Consider the following 17056-nt stretch of genomic DNA (forward strand, 5'->3'; position numbering starts at 1 on the left):
AATACGGAGTTAGTAAATAAATTGATGTTACAACAGGAAGACGACTCAAGTTATACACGAAGAATTTTTTATTTTATTTTTTCAATCAAATAGAATAATTTTTTTTAATGGCTCCCAGTTATTCTTAATTTTAATTCAATCGCGATTTAGTGTGCAAATTTTAATGCAAATGTAGTGAAAATGACGTGATTAAGAAAAACAAAATATGTTAAAGCTCTGAAATACTCTTAGGAAGAACCAATGCCAAATATGTGCAGATAAAAACAAAATAAATTATGGCAAAAATCATCGAACATGTATAGAATGCGAGAGTAACGCATACAAATTATAAGTTTGCTGTTATATTTGTTCAGAAAAATATTTTCTGTAGAATGAATAAAGTGGGCACTTTATTTTGGCACAGTGATTTTGATCAATTTTGGAAAAAAATATTTTTTTCTTGAAGCAAACTTCTCATTTTTGTCATGCAATGGTGCTGCGCATTCTTAAGCATATCACGAACAATGTTTCAAAAAATAAAGCAGTACAATAACTTCATTTTTTACGGAAAAAATGTAAAAAGTGTAAAATCGTAAGTAGTGGCCACTTTATTCTGCCGGCCACTGTAGTCGAAGTTTCGACATCATCAACGAGTTACTTCTCGTGCTCAGCGATCACATCTATGACGTCATTGTTTTTACCGAAACGTGGCTAAACGAACAAATACCGTCTTCGCTCTTCTCGGGTAACAAATACAACATTTACCGTTGCGATCGCTCTCCTAATAACAGCCCATAGTCTCGTGGTGGTGGTGTATTAATTGCATGTGCAACGGATCTGATCACTGATTTGATTTCATCTCCAGCCAACATCGAGATGGTTTGGGTAAAGATTAGGATGCAGAGAGTATCTCTATTTATAGGCGGCATTTATATCCCGCCAGGTATGATAGCTTCTATTGTTTGGACGCCCATTGAAAACTATTATGTTTCAAGTAATGTACACTCATCAAGCAACGCTCAACATAATGTATTTTGCTACGTAATAACAGAGTGTAGTTTCCGTCAAATCTCAGGGATCAAAAACAGTCTGGGACTCTCAGGTGCTATCGGCTGTAGCACCTTTACTTAGACCAGATGATTATCATCCAGCTTTAGAATTCTCTCTCTCTGCAAATATTCAAAAGGCTCCGCGCTCAGTATCGTCAAATATTCGTAGATATAACTTAAAAAACATGGATTACTCTAAACTTTCAGCTATGCTTTCGAATATTAACTGGTCGTTCTTAGATACAGATATTTCAATTAATGATGCGGTTACTGCTTTTAATGCTAATATTATCTCGGCTCCTACTGTCCTACCTATAAACCTAACAACTCCCCTCCCTGGTCTGAATCTACAATCCGCTCCCTCAAAAGAGATCGCAATCGCACACTACGTAATTATCAAGACCAGCGAGATCTTCATCATAAGCGCATGTTCAAATACGCCTCTAATGCATATCGCATATATAACAGGGCTTGCTTTAGATCTTACGTCCACCGAGTGCAAGCACAGTTTAAAATTCATCCTAAAGCCTTTTGGGGATATGCTGATAAACGTCGTAATTCTAATGATATCCCTTCTCATCTGACTCTTGGCAATCTCTCTGCATCCGGTACTGGCGGATCTGTTCTGAACATTTTTCAAGTGTGCATTCTGAATCAATCAAAACCAAAGCATCAATCTCTAATAGCACTCATAACACGCCCACCGAAGTAATCAACGACAGTAATCTAAACTTACACCTTAGCACAGTTTTACATGCAATAAAAAATCTGAAACAGTCATATAATCCTGGTCCAGATGGCATTCCAGCAGCAGTATATAAGAAATGCAATACTGTGCTCGGTTCTCTCCTATTAAAACTGTACCGTATATCCATTAATTAATGTTCATTCCCGGACACATGGAAATTAGCTCATATTACTCCTATCCCTGAGAAAGGTAATCGTGCAAACGGTACCAATTATCGTGGAATCAGCATCCTCTGTGCAAGCTCCAAAATATTTGAATCTATAGTTCACTCACATATCCTCTTTATTGCAAGAAACTGCATTATACCTCAGCAACACGGTTTCATTCCTATACGCTCTACCTTGACAAACCTTATTTCCTTGACTTCCGTTATCACCTCTAGTTTAGACAGCGGTTCTCAGGTTGATATCATTTACACTAGTGTTGGGTAAAAGAGCACAATTAGGTGTGCTGTGCGCACACGCACGCACATCTCAGTGTGCGGTGCACATTTCGCACTGTGCGCGCACTCCGCATTGTGCGCGCACTCCGCACTGTGCGCGCACTCCGCACTTTTCGCACGCTTCGCACAGTGCGCGCACTTTTCGCACAGTCCGCACAGTGCGCGCACTTTTTGCACAGTGCGAGCACACTCCGCACTTCGCACAGTGGAAGCTTCATTTGCTTCAATTTGCACTGTGCGAGCACACTTCGTACTATATTATAGGAAGTCAGGTGGTGTAATACTGAGCATATTTTGACAAACCGCCTTTTGTCGTACAGGTTCTCAAACCAGGTTGTAAAATACGGGGTTTCTCTAACTAACTCAAGCTTCAACTGTAAGCTTCATTTCCAATTCGTAAAATCCCAATACAACATTGTCAAATGTATGTCGAACGTACACAAAGCAACTAATGACATATCATTAGAGAGAGAGAGAGAGAGAGAGAGAGAGAGAGAGAGAGAGAGAGTGAGAGAGAGAGAGAGAGAGAGAGAGAGAAAGAGAGAGAGATAGAGAGAGAGAGAGAGAGAAAGAGAGAGAGAGAGAAAGAGAGAGAAAGAGAGAGAGAGAGACTGCACTTCATTCCTCGCTCTTCTTTTCCACCCTTTTACGCATGGCAAAAGCGCAGAACGCTGAAACACGCACGCACTGCTGAAATCAATACAATTTAATCATCGTAGGCATTGGGTAGAGCGAGAAACAACATCATTCTTTGCAAGTGTGGATGGCCGGTGCACGAGCACACCGAAACCGCGCGGAGACATTTGCTGCGAGAATCGAATGCACAGAACGCTGCGCTTGACCACCATCGAAAATCCGTTACACTACCACATGCATACAACACACCCAGACAAAAATTTAAAAGCCCAGAAAACACAATATCAACACAGCGGTCCGTAGCCGGAGAAATTATCAGGAAAAATCGGCTGACACCAAGCACGCGTTTCTTTAAAACAACTATGAACTGTGAAGGTCGTAGGTAAACGGCGCTCCAATGGGTTGAGGTTTCTTGCAAGAATCGATCACTGGACTGTGCTCGCACTGTGCAAAAAGTGCGCGCACTGTGCGGAGTGTGCGAAAAGTGCGCGCACTGTGCGGAGTGTGCGAAAAGTGCGGCCACTGTGTGGAGTGTGCGAAAAGTGCGCGCACTGTGCGGAGTGTGCGAAAAGTGCGCGCACTGTGCGGAGTGTGCGAAAAGTGCGGAAAGTGCGGAGTGCGCACGCACTGTGCGAAAAGTGCGCGCACAGTGCGGAGTGCGCGCACTGTGCGAAGTGTGCTCGCACAGTACAAAGTGTGCTGTGCAGTGCGCACATTGAGGTGTGCTGTGCGCACAGTGCGCACTCGCGCACAATGCCCAACACTAATTTATACTGACTTTAAAGCAGCCTTTGACCGTATTCCTCACTCTATCCTTCTTGCGAAGCTATCCAAAATGGGTTTTCATTGACTCACACATTCGTTGGCTTGATTCGTTTCTCAGCAATCGCTCTTTTCGTGTTAAACTAAACTCCTGTTTTTCCAGATCCTTTTCATCCAAATCGGGAGTGCCTGAAGGTAGCGTGTTGAGTCCTTCATTGTTCGTTTTATTTATTAATGATGTTAACTCAGTCATTCCACACGATTGTTTTCTTTGTTATGCAGATGACCTAAAGATTTTTAAATCTATATCGTCTGTTGATGACTATCGCTCCAAAACACCCTACAACCGATTTGCATCATGGTGCTCATCGAACCAGCTAGTTCTATGCCCCGAAAAATGTCATGTTATGTCCTTCAGTCGTTCACGTTGTCCTGTTACGACTGCTTATAACTTCGAGGGTATAGCAATAAATCGTGTACTCTCGGTAAAAGATCTTGGTGTAACTTTCGATAGCAGGTTATCATTCCTCGATCACATTGACGTTACCGTTAATAAGGCTCGTAAAACAATCGGTATGATAAAACGTTTTTCAATCCGCATAACCGACCCTCTGTGTTTAACAGCGTTTTATTGTTCGTTAGTAAGACCGATTTTGGAATACTGTGTTGTTGTTTGGTGTCCCACCTCATTTACATCGATTGACCGCATAGAAAGAGTGCAAAGATCATTTACTCGGTATATTGTCAGCAAAATGCCCGGCTTCACGTCAGATACCCTACCGGACTATGAGCAAAGATGCCAGCTGTTGGGTCTGGACTCATAGAAGAAACGCCGTCACATTTCCCAAATAATGTTTGTTGCCTCGCTCATATCTAATGCTGTGGATTCACACATCATTCTTTCATCCATGCATTTCTATGTTCCAATTCGTTCCTTACGCCCTTGTGCTCCTTTATTTGTTCCAAATCGACGCACTTCAGTTGGTTTAAATGACCCTTTATTACGTGCTGTGAGATAGTTTAATTCCTGCGCACACCTGTTTGACCATCACATCTCCTTACCATCCTTCCGATCCATCCTCCGAGCAAATATTTAATAAGTTTGTTTAAAAGGTATGTTGTTAAGAATTCAATTCAGACAGCAGTTATCTAAAAAAATAAATCTTTGTGAAGATGCTAAAAAGCTCCTACATGGAAAAAAGATACGCTTCAGAAACTGGTGTTGGTGTGTCTGGGGCGTTCCGAGCATTTTCCAAACGCTGGACAAGGGTGATAAAGCCGGGTGGGGTATTTCTTTCAATGTTCAACAGTGCGGTTTGTCTGCTTTACTGTACTGTTGGGTGGTGTAACAGTATGGGACGATGTTGCGGGGGGGGGGGGGGGGGGGGGAGGACGCACCATCGGAGAAGCTGTTAATGAAGCCCTTTCCGTTTTAAGTTCGCAGGCTGAAATTTCAGCCTGTCAGCTATTTGCACTGTATAGCAGTTTATTAATTTAGAAGGCTGATTTTTATAGCTTCTGCTTCTGAATGAAGATTTTAAGAGTTTTTTGAGTATTTGTCAAGCCTCAAGAAAGCTCGTTGGAGCAAAAGTTTTCACTCGTTCTGCCAAAAAGTGATGTTCAAAATTGGTTATAAAAAAATGCTATGAGACCACCTGGACTACATAAACTTTGATTCTAGATTCCACCACCTGATCTCTTTAATGCATCTTGGGGTAAATGTAAACAACGCCGTGTTTTCGAGCAGGTACACTGGTGGACATAAAAATAGGAACATTTTTCTGTGACCGAAACACATAGTTCTTGTCGGAAATATTTGGTAGCCCTGAAAAGGACTGTTTAAGTGGTTGTTGGGAGGTGGTGTTGCGGTGTTCCACAGAGCGGAAACATATTCTAACGGTCAATGTGTTGACCGTTATTCGCTATCACTTCCTCACAGCGTAGGGTCATATCGCCGATGAGGTTACGGCATTCGCTTCTGTCTATGCGTTTCCACATAGCCTTGCAGCGTCTCCATAGCGAATCGGCAGAACGTGCATGCTTGTTCTTAAGCTGACGCTTGAGAGTTGACCACAGATTCTCAATCGGGTTGAGGTCTGGACTCAACGCAGGCCACGGTAGAACTTGCACATCCTCGTTTGCCAAAAAACATTTATCTAATCGCGATGTATGCTTTGAGTCGTTATCGTGCTGAAAGATGTAATGCTCTTCGTCTCCGAATTTTTGTCGGGCGTGTGGCAACATCTTACGACGTAGTATGTTTCTATACCCTTCCGAGTTCAGTGTCCCTTTGATACGGAACAAAGGACCCAGGCCGTGCCAGGAGAAGCAACCCCACATCATTACGTGGCCGCCTCCGTGCTTTAGGGTTTTTATAGTATTTTTTGGATGATACGCCTGTTTAGGAAGGCGCCAGACGTATTTAGTGCCGTCCGAACCATCCAGATTGATTCTGGACTGATCCGAAAAAATTATTTTGCTCCACCAAAAGATGGATGCAGCTAAATGCTCTTCGGCAAACCGAATGCGCGCTTCTACGTGGTGCGGCATTAGCTTACGAACCTTTCGTGGTTTCCGGGCACAGAACCCACCGGCGTGTAAACGGCGCGACACCGTTTTCGCCGAAACTTGCAATCTAAGCTCCTGCTTAATACGATTGCAAGTTTTGAAAGGGTCCGCCCTGATTATCTCAACCATCTGCGCGTCAACGTCAGCCGTTGTTTTTCGCGGACGACCTGTGGATTTATCCGTAGCCTCGCTACGAATGGCGTTGTCCACAAACGTCCGCGAACGGCCGAACGCCTTGCAGATGGTTTTGATAGGCACGTTCTCACGATACAAACCCTGAATATGTTTCCGCTCCTCTGGAGTGCAGTGTTTTCTGCGACCCATGATGAACTTGTGGAATTTTCAAATCGCAAACTTTCACCTTGACCACTGAATGAAGAATGAAGCGCAACACGGTTTGGATCTCTTTTTATACTACCGAAAAACGCTGCCGTTACTCAAAACTCAGATATGTAGCGCACCACAAATGCGAGTATAAAAGGCAAACAAACAGCGATTGCAAATTCAGTACGCCTCGAACGTTAGGCAAAAGAACTCCGCAGGAGCCAAAGCCTCTCTAAACCATACTAACAACAACATACGCCTCGATCTGTTGGCGATAAGAGGCCAACGAACTCCGCAGGAGCCAAAGCCTCTCTAAACCATACTAACATCAACAACAACTGTTGGCGATGACACACCTATTGCACGCAAAAAAAACACAACAATTTTTTTCCTATCTTTTTGTCCACCGGTGTACTCGAGTCTAATTCTAGCTTTGAAGCTAGAATAATCTAGACTGTAAATTGCAGGCTAGTTTTGTGTGTGGTTTTGTATGGAGTGTTTACATGATTTCAGCCTCCAACTGTCAAACTCCATACAAACAACTGACTAGAATCGTGAAGGGCCCTTTGGTTGGGTTGTCACCAGCACACTCATCATTCGTCAGTCGGTCCGCGGCTGTACCATCTATCTGCATACGACACCCCATTGGAGGAGACCATGCAGCGGTTCTGGGAGAGTGAAATCATAGCCGAAGATCCTGTGCTATCGGTTGAGGAGAATGCTTGCGAGAAGCATTTCGCAGCAACAACTGTTCGCCACTCAAGTGGAAGGTATGTCGTTAGTTTGCCATTTAACTCCGACCCTAATATCGTTTTAGGAGAGTCGAAGGAAATAGCCGATCGCAGACTGCGTTGTATCGAACGGCGGTTGAACACCAATGCTACAATGAAAGAAGAGTATGTAAAATTTATGAGAGAATATGAGCATTTGGGGCATATGAAGCGGCTTACCACTCCTGCAAACGATTCGGTAGAGCATTACTACCTCCCACCTCACGCTGTCGTTAAAGAGTCAAGCACAACCACTAAGGTGCGTGTCGTGTATTGAACGATAAACTCTTAGTGGGACCAGTCGATGAGTCGAAGATCTCTTATCCATCTTCCTTCGGTTTCGTTCTCGTGCCATTGCTCTTACTGCAGACGTAGAGAAGATGTATCGGCAAATTTTACATAGCCCTCATGACCTCAACTATCTGCGCATCCGGTGCAGATCCTATATCGGCATTTGAGCTACAAACGGTTACATACGGCACAGCCTCTGCTCCATTTTTGGCAACCAGGACCCTAGAACAGATTGCTTTTGACCACAAGGAAGAGTATCCTTTGGCAATGAACGCGGTCATGAACGATTTTTACGTAGATGCTAACAGGAATCGATGATTTGTCCGAAGTGATTGTCATACAAAGGCAAATCTCAGACATGCTAAATTCAGCTGGCTTCACACTGAAGAAATGGGCGTCGAACCGCACCGGAGCATTGCAGAACGTTCCTTCACAAGATGTGGCGGTACAACTCACGCACGAGTGGAAGAGCTCGAAACAAGTATCCACACTGTAGGCATCGTTTGGGGCCCGGAAACTGATACACTACGGTTTCGTATTGAGATACCACCTAAAACACCCAGCATAACGAAAAGGCTAATTTTGTTATATATCGCCAAGATATTTGATATTTGAAGATCTTCATGCAGCAACTATGAACTCTCAAGATTAATGGAAAGGCATATGACTGGCACAGCGAGCTACCATTGAACTTACACCATGAATGGTCGAAATTTCACTCTACACTATCTTCACTACACAATTTGATAGTACCACGGTGCATATCGCAAAGCACGGCAACAAATCTACAAATTCATATCTTTGCTGGCGCATGACAACTAGCATATGGTGGTTGCTGCTACATTCGGGCTGAAATCATGGGAGGAGTCACCGTTCAGCTGGTAACAGCCAAGTCAAAGGTCGTTGCGTTATCCAATTCACATTCCATAGCTAGATTGAAATTATGTGCAGCGCGACTAGCCACACTCCTATTCGAGAAAGTACAGCGATCACTGAAAATTTCTGCTACCACCATCTGTTGGACCGATTCCATGACTGTCCTGCACTGGCTGAATTCAGCACCAAATTGCTGGAAGCCCTTCGTTGCAAACAGGGTTGCAAAAATTCAGCAAACGTCCGGAATACAATGCTGATGACATTTCGTGAGGTTTAACTCCGGAAAAGTTGCTAGTATGTGAGCGCTGGTGGCACGGGCCACATTGGTTAGCACGTAACTCGGAAGAATGGCCACAGAACACTCCATCACCAAGCGAAGATGAGAGCGCAGAAGAAGAAAAGCTATCATCACGGGTTGCAAGCACAGCACTAATCTGCGAATTTCGAAACAGTTTGTTCTCACGATATTCGATCTACCATACCGCATACCAAGCTTGTTGTTGTTTCACATTGTTTGCAGTTGTTTCAAATTGTTTGCGCATTATACAAAATGCAAAGCGCCGCGTAGGAAACAAGGTGCATTCTAAAGACATACCAACTCTCACTGTAGACGAACTCAAGGCGACAGGAGTGGCGGAAAAAGGGTATCGGGGGCCCTAGGCGATAATACGAGTTCAGGCCCCCTTGTAAATGGTAAATGGTGCTCTGGGGGGGGGTTGGGGGCTTGGTAGCGGCACTAAACTTGCTGTTGGGAGATATAAGTTGGGAAGTTTAGAACATTAAACTTGAAATGCCGGCCCCTACGATCATCAGTCACAGGTTCCAACATCCACTGTCCGCACTACTAGCTGTTTTGATACACTTAAGTAAGCTGCATGCCGCACCACAACTGCTGTTAACAACACTACGCCAACGCTTTTGGATAATTGGCGGTCGTAATTTATGCAAGTCTGTGTACCATAGCTGCCACGCATGTTTTCAGGCCTAACCAACACTTATTAAACAAAGTATCGCCGATTTGCCAACATCACGAGTCACACCTACAAGACCATTTTCAGTATGCGGAGTAGATTATTGCGGACCAATATACATAAAATAAACAATACGCAACAGAAGTCCGATTAAAGCATACATCGCCATATTTGTATGTTTTTCAACAAGAGCGGTACACCTCGAACTGGTTGGCGATTTAACATCAACAGCATTTATCAATGCACTTCGTCGTTTGATTGCACGCCGTGGTCAAATCAGTGAACTGCATTCCGACAATGCAACCACCTTTAAGGGAGCGGCACATGAGCTGAATCGCGTCTACAAGATGCTAAAGTGCGACGAACAAGATCAAGCTGCTATATTTGTTTGGTGCGCGATGAATCAGATAAAGTGGAAGTTTATCCCACCAAGAGCACCACATTTTGGAGGTTTATGGAAGGCAGCGGTGAAGGCAGCTAAAAAGCATATAGTCAGAACAATAGGAACAACAAGCATCACACAGGAGAGCATGCTTACCTTACTTCCTATGTGTTTCAAGACACTGTACTGCCCACTTATCAGACCTCTGCTGGAATATGCTAGCATTTTTTGGTGGCCAGCATCTACTCGGGCAATTGCGCGGCTAGAGTCCATCCAACGGAAGGCAACGCGTTTCGTCCTTCGTGATTGGCCGCGTCGTCTCGACTACAGGACTAGGTGTTTGCTGCTGGGGATCCCGCCTCTCGCCGAACGTGTTGAGCACGCCAGACTGGCATTTATCACGGGAATCTTAAACGGAACCATCGACTGTCCCGAGCTGCTTTCAAGGATTCACCTCTATGTTCCTGCCAGAATACTCCGTCGCCGGCCAATGCTGGCAGTCGCTGAAACCCGAAGAACCTTTGGCTCTTGCAACCCCCTTCTTTGTATGTGCCGTCTACTAAATTCAGCTGACGATATCTATGAGCCTGGAATGACGATAACGGATATGATTTCACTTTTAAGTGTTCGGAATGCGTTCAACGATAACAATATATAAATGTTCTGTTCGTTATCTAATGTCTATTGTAAACACATTTTGACTCGAGAGGGCTTTAAAGTCCATCGATTAATAAACACTAAACTAAACTAAACTACTTGCCCAGGTAGAGCAATGTTTGAATTCGCGACCAATCACACCTCTATCCGATGAGCCGTCGGACACCGGGACACTTCCTCGTCGGTGGCAATTAGTGATGGGCAAAACGGCTCCGAAGCCAGAGCCTGCTCCGCACCAACGGCTCCGGAGCCGGCTCCACACCAAGGCTCCGCTCCAACGGCGCCGGTTTAACACAAAGGATCAAAAGAACACTTTCAATGAAGTTTCAATCGAGGAAATCCGTAAATAGCGGAGTAGGTCATGTTTAAAGGATGTTGGATTTTGAGATAGGCAGAACACACCCGCAAGTTAAGCAATGAAGTGAAATCAATACTGTTGTGATGACACAACGTCATGCATGTCAATACTGCGATCACATCGTGTGTTAGCTTCCACACGTGCGAGAATATATATTCGTTTTTTATTACGCTATCTTACAATGATGTCTCTATTGAACCGTTAGTCCGGAGCCGTTGGTCCGGAGCTGTTGGTCCGGAGCCGTTGATTCCGGAACGGTGGGCTCGAAGCCGGCTCCGCAGCTGTTGGAATGGAGCCGTGAGTGCAGAGCAGTTAGTCCGGAGCCGGCTACGGAGCCGTTGGTGCGGAGTCGGCTTCGGAGCCGTTGGTGCGGAGTCGGCTTCGGAGCCGTTGGTGCGGAGTCGGCTTCGGAGCCGTTGGTGCGGAGCCGGCTCCGGGAAAAAGTCGGATCCGACTCCGGAGCCGTTAGTCCGGAGCCGGCTCCGGAGTCGTTGGTGCGCTCCGAAACGCCCATCACTAGTGGCAATCTACAAGCGGTACCAATCATCGATTACACCGAGACACCGAGCAACTATTTGAGGGAATACCAGTTGGTACAAAAACATCTGCAAACCATTTGGGCTCGATGGTATCCGGAGAAACAGCAGCAGTTACAAGCTCGAGCCAAATATTGCAACGGGAAATCAGCGGTTCTGAAACAAAATCAACTGATGATTATTAAGGAAGACAATGTACATCCTAACTCGCGGCCGATGGAGCGCATCCCAGCTAGCAAAGGCGAAGGCCTTTGTATGGGAGCCATCGCGCTCATCAAGGCTCACTTTGTCGCGCGCATAAAGCAAAATGTGCGCGAAGGCGAAAAACCCCGAAAGCGCTTCGTGTGGCCCTCTCTCGTGTTTCTAGTTTTATTCTCTCTCGCATGTCATCACTCTCTCCCAGTTTTTCGGATTGAAATGAGAATTCACTCTCTTGATTTGGTTGCGGCAGTCTAGCTGCTTAACAGTCTTTATTCTTTTCTTTTTGCAGTTCGCACAAGAGGATTCACACATGTGTTCTCACATACTTAAATACACACACGGTGGTTGGAAGCCTGGCGCGGCTGTTTCCAATTCTGTCTTTTCTTCTTCCCTCTTCACACCGCGCTGGAGCCCGTGGTGGTGCGCGTGTTCAGCCTGCTTGGTTCAGGAAAGATGTCATCAGATTTGGCGCGCCTCAACCGCGGTGTTGTATGAAGGCTGTTGATGAAAATACACAATTAATAGACACACTTGGGTAAAAAGATTACACTTGATTTAAAGATGTGACAAACTTACCTTTGTGCTTGAGGATCAATTGAACCTTGAACGCCTGTGCACACAGTGTTGCAATTTGAAGAGGTTTGGAGAACAGCTAGCGTTTATGTTTATTTGTCTATCGATGGACAATAATGCCCTCTCGAACCATTTTTGCAATGTTTTACAATGAGTTCTTTACAATGGATTACAATAACATAGAACATAAAAATGTGCACTATGGAACCAAGTTTAACACAGAAACACGATCATTAAACTCAGTTGGCGAAATCCTCGGCTCAAAAGCGTCGCTGACTGCGTTGAAAGCACGGCACATGAGTAGGAACGGGTCAGAGGAGCCAAATTGCGTTCTACGGTCGTCGAGGGCCAACATTGCCCGAGTCCGGAGCGGCCTGGCCGGAACGTACAGGTTGATGGCAGCCAGTAGTGACGGAGAGTCAATACGGCCGTCGAGAAGTCCCGTGATGAACGACAACCTGGCTTTTCGTATACGCTCACTTAGGGTGGGTAGCCCGAGTAGTAAACACCTAGTCCGGTAATCGAGCCTTTGGTTCCATGAGCGAAGTGCAAATCGTGAAATTTTTCGCTGGATTGATTCCAATCGAGCTAACGGACGCGCTGCAGTTGGCCACCATACGATATTTGCATATTCCATTAACGACCGGATAAGTGAACAATAGAGAGCCTTGGTGCAAGGTGTATCATTAAGCTCGCGAGTCATATTGATAACTAGTCCTAGCATTCTATTGCTGGTGGCTACTACATGATCCAGCTGATCCTTAAATGATAGTTTTGTATCAAGCAAAACACCTAGATCCTTAACACATAGTTTTCGCACCAAGGACTGTCCCTCAAGCGCATATTCATACAATGATGGGCAGCGAGAACGACTGAAAGTGATGACTTCACATTTATGTGTGCATAGGGATAAAGCATTACGGTTGCACCAACACTGGAACTCATGCAAGGAAGTTTGCAGTCGGGCGTGGTCTTCTGGTTCACGAATAACACGAAAAATTTTCGCGTCATCTGCGTACAGTAGATGATTATCAGCCGGAAGGATCAATGTCGCGTCGTTGATGAAAAGAAGGAACAGCAAAGGACCCAGGTTGCTGCCCTGCGGGACTCCAGAAGATGCATGCACTGGACTTGACATGTACGGGCCTAACTTCACAGAATATTGACGATCTGTAAGGTACGATCTAAGCCACATTATCATAGGGTTTGGGAGACCAAGTAAGTCGAGTTTCGCTAGCAAGATGGAGTGCGATACACTGTCGAATGCTGCCTTGATATCCGTATAAATAGCATCTAGTTGTAAACCGTTATCGATAGATTTATGGCATTTGCTAACAAATTCTAGTAGATTAGTCGTTGTAGATCGCCTGGGTACAAAACCATGTTGATTCACACTAATATAGTTGCAGGCCGAGGCCAACAATGGCTCGTAGATTAGCATTTCGAACACCTTTGCACACACGCTGAGTGAGGTTATGCCACGATAGTTTACAGCATCATTCTTACAGCCCTTCTTGTAGATGGGTGTCATCCAGGAAGATTTCCAAGTGGCAGGAAAGGTTCCACACCTCAGGGACTCCTTAAAAATCTTCATCAGCGAGGGAGCAAGCGCAGAAGCACACCACTTTAGGATAACGGCCGGTATACCATCTGGGCCAGGGGTATATGAGGATTTGACACGTTTGATGGCAGAGATGATCGTATCGACAGTGATGACTGGTAGCATAGGGAGCAGTGCACCAACAGGTGTGTTAGAGAGAGCATCGGCCACATCTTCTGGACCAGTAGTTTGAGAAGCGAAGTTGTCCTTGAAGCGCAAGGCAAACAATTTACACATTTCTGGCAGGGAACAGGCACTGTCACCGTCATAACGTATAATGCTTGGTAGCCCAGCAGATTTTCGTTTTTTGTCCATATAACTCCAAAAGCGCCTAGGGTACTTGCAGAGGGAACGTGCAGTTTGTTTCAAATAACTTCGGTGACAGGATCTATTATATCGGCGATAGAGAGAATGAACTCTGTTGTAATAAAGACGTGACGTGCTGTTTCGTTCTGCTCGTTGATCAGAATAGGCTTTTCTTTTTTCTTTTTTTAATGCATTTAGTGTGCGATCAGCCCATGGTGGTCCACGACGAGGAATTTTAACAGGAGTGCATTCACATATAGCAGATCTCATGAACTCACAAAAAGCCTCTGTGGCATCGTCAATGGTTGAATAGTCCGAACAGTTAAAAGAATTGTCAAAAGATAAAATCAATCGCTCCAATTTTGGAAGGTCAACACGAGCATAATTCAGCCTTTTATCAGCATCAATGGCTGTAGCGATCGTAACTGGGGCTACGTTGTCCAAGTCAAAGTCAAGCGGAGGGTGGTGTTCGTCGATAGTAGTAAGGGAATATTCACAGACACGTATTGAAGAACATGTAGATGCAGCTGGCCAATTTGCGTAAATTAGGTCAAGTATTCGCCCCGATGAGTTAGTATTGGAGTTAAGCTGGTATAGTCCACTCTGATGCAAACCATCAACGAACTGGACACTGCGCGTGGAGCGTGCATGAGGCTCATAGAAATCAAAAGCAGCTCCATTTTCCTCTGATGCCGATGTCCACGATAGCGTAGACTGGTTGAAATCACCAATAAGCATGAACCTGTCTCTCGGACCAAGAGTAGTGCTGATATTAGCAACGAAGTCGATCAATGCACTTATTTTCTCCTCATTCATGCTATGGTTAGGAGGCAGGTAGGCAGCGGCAATAAACAAACGGTGGTCGCATAACTGAATACATACACAAGTGAGTTCTAACAGTTGCGGCAACGTAGGAAGCACATAAGAGAGAAGAGAAACGTTGCATGCAATTAAAACACCACCCCCACGAGAGTGAGAGCTGTTAGTGGCATCCCGGTCGCATCGGTAAACACGATACTCATCTCCTAGGAGGAGAGCGGTGGGAATACAGGGATCGAGCCAAGTTTCAGTGAGTACCAATACATCGTATTCCGTCTCAAGAACCGACAAACGGAACTCATCGGCTTTAGAACGCAGGCCACGCACATTCTGATAGTACACAGTGATACAAGCCGCTCGATCAGTGGGTGCTTGTTGCGTAGTGTTAGTAGGCGCTGTGGTGTTGCAATTGAGCGAGCTTATCGTAGAAGGTGAGTGTATTGTGTTTGTTGTCGAAGGATTTGCTCGAGCCGTATGCGCAAAATATGGGTGCGCTGCTGTAGTGCGGTTACTTCGGAAAAAATTGAACCAGTGTAGTTTGAAGTGTTTTAGAACGTGACGTGGACGGAAGAGTGGGTGAAGGGAGAGTGCAGTTCATATCGGTTGGTGATTGTTCGGTTTGTGTTCGTGCGGGTTCATGGATATGTGCAGGTGAGTATGGATTATTGTGGGGATTATTGTGTTGGGTACAAGGCTGCTGTGGTGCCGGTGAGTGTTGAGTGCGAGGTTGTTGTGGTGCCGGTGTCTGCTGAGTACGGGGTTGTTGCGGTATCGGTGTGTAAGTGTTCGTGTGTTGTGTTCGTGAATGTAGAGATCGCGGCGGGAGTGAAATGAACTCACGCACACCGAGCCCGACCGGCCAGGAGGCTGCGTTAAGTGCCTTACTACGAAGGGCAGCAGGGATTCTGACCTTGAACGATACAGCACTCAATGGGCTAGGAACCGTTCCTGCTTTTAGCAGACTAAAAGCAATTACGTCTGCAGTGTCCAACTGCAAACACACCAACGAGACAACTTGCTCTATGGTGACGGACGCAGCCAACCTTGAAAGATGCAGCCATAAATAATCGGTTCTTGGTGTCTGTGAAACGGTTGGTATTGAAGCGGAGGTTGTATTAGTACTTGTGATTATTGGTGGTAGTGAAGGACGATCGATTCGGTGAGTGTTGTTTGTATTTGTGACGTTTGATATTGCTGCACTGTCAACAAACACGGCATCTGAGGATGCAACTGCATCACGAAATAATCTTCGTCTTTTTCCGTTTGGTAGTGCATCTGGGAGCAATTGATTGCTATGCTGCAAGGATGCCGAATGGGCCGTGGCGATTCCGGCAAAGCCATCCCGAATCTCCTGTATTACCGGTGGGACCAAGCTAGCCTTCATGGCATCAACAGCAGCTGTGAGGGCTGCCTGAAACCCAACCTGCATACCCATGCCCTTGACCGCCTTGCTACGCGGATTCCCGATGGCGTTAGTACACCCAATGCAACTCCAGTGCAGGGAAGCCATCCGTTTCACTTCATCGATGACCGATATAGGCACCTTAGTGCACACCAGATGGTATGTACCCTCACAATATAGGCACGTAATTGACCCTTCAACCGGGCCCAATGCTTCAGAACATGCATAACACACATCCTCCATTTTAGATGCCGCTGCAGATGAACGTCGAAGCAGCCACAAATAAAAGCCAAATATATCGCGAACACGGTGGTTTTCGTCAGGAACACGATGGCAGGGTCACGAGACTACACTTATGGACACACTAAAACTGGTGTTGATTAGAGCAAAACCAGATTACACCAATAAAATAGCGGATAAATGCGGAGCGATAGCAGTAGACACGCTGTGTTGACAACTGTCAAATGTGATATGTGGTAGCAGCACACATCTGAAACTTGTAAAGTGCAATGTTTTAATTAGAATAAATGTCACATAGCACTAGACACTTAGAAAAGGACACTTACCGAAACAACTAGATGATACAAATTCGTCCTCCGATAAAGCAGAAAGAACACCGCGGATGGTCCAGTACGGAAAAGTGGTTTACGCAAGAAAAATAGTTCACGCAGCACACAAACAAACACTCTCATGTCCATGGTTCAGAGCACACTGAAGTCGCTCTTTGGCTTGGATGGAAAAGAGCAAACACCCAGATGAGTGCGATGGAAGAAAATGCCTTGTGTTCAACAGCGATGGGTAGAATC

The 17056-nt window shown here is 45.3% G+C and overlaps 1 protein-coding gene across 1 annotated transcript; it reads left to right on the forward strand.

Moving 5' to 3' along the window:
• Positions 1 to 16142: 16142 nt before the first annotated feature.
• LOC133391726 (uncharacterized) lies at positions 16143 to 16689 on the forward strand. Its single transcript, XM_061647745.1, has 2 exons — positions 16143 to 16409; positions 16499 to 16689. Exons 1-2 carry the CDS (start codon positions 16143 to 16145, stop codon positions 16616 to 16618), a joined length of 387 nt encoding a protein of 128 aa, XP_061503729.1. The 3' UTR covers positions 16619 to 16689.
• Positions 16690 to 17056: the final 367 nt, after the last annotated feature.

This window comes from Anopheles gambiae, chromosome X (assembly GCF_943734735.2).
Source record: "Anopheles gambiae chromosome X, idAnoGambNW_F1_1, whole genome shotgun sequence".
In the NCBI taxonomy this organism is placed as follows: Eukaryota; Metazoa; Arthropoda; class Insecta; order Diptera; family Culicidae; genus Anopheles; species Anopheles gambiae.

Excerpts from the sequence above, each read along its gene's own strand:
- LOC133391726 (XM_061647745.1), top strand. The coding sequence starts at position 16,143 with ATGCTGCAAGGATGCCGAATGGGCCGTGGCGATTCCGGCAAAGCCATC. Across the intron at positions 16,410-16,498 it reads ACCTTAGTGCACACCAGATG|ATGCCGCTGCAGATGAACGT; the intron begins GTATGTACCCTC and ends CCTCCATTTTAG.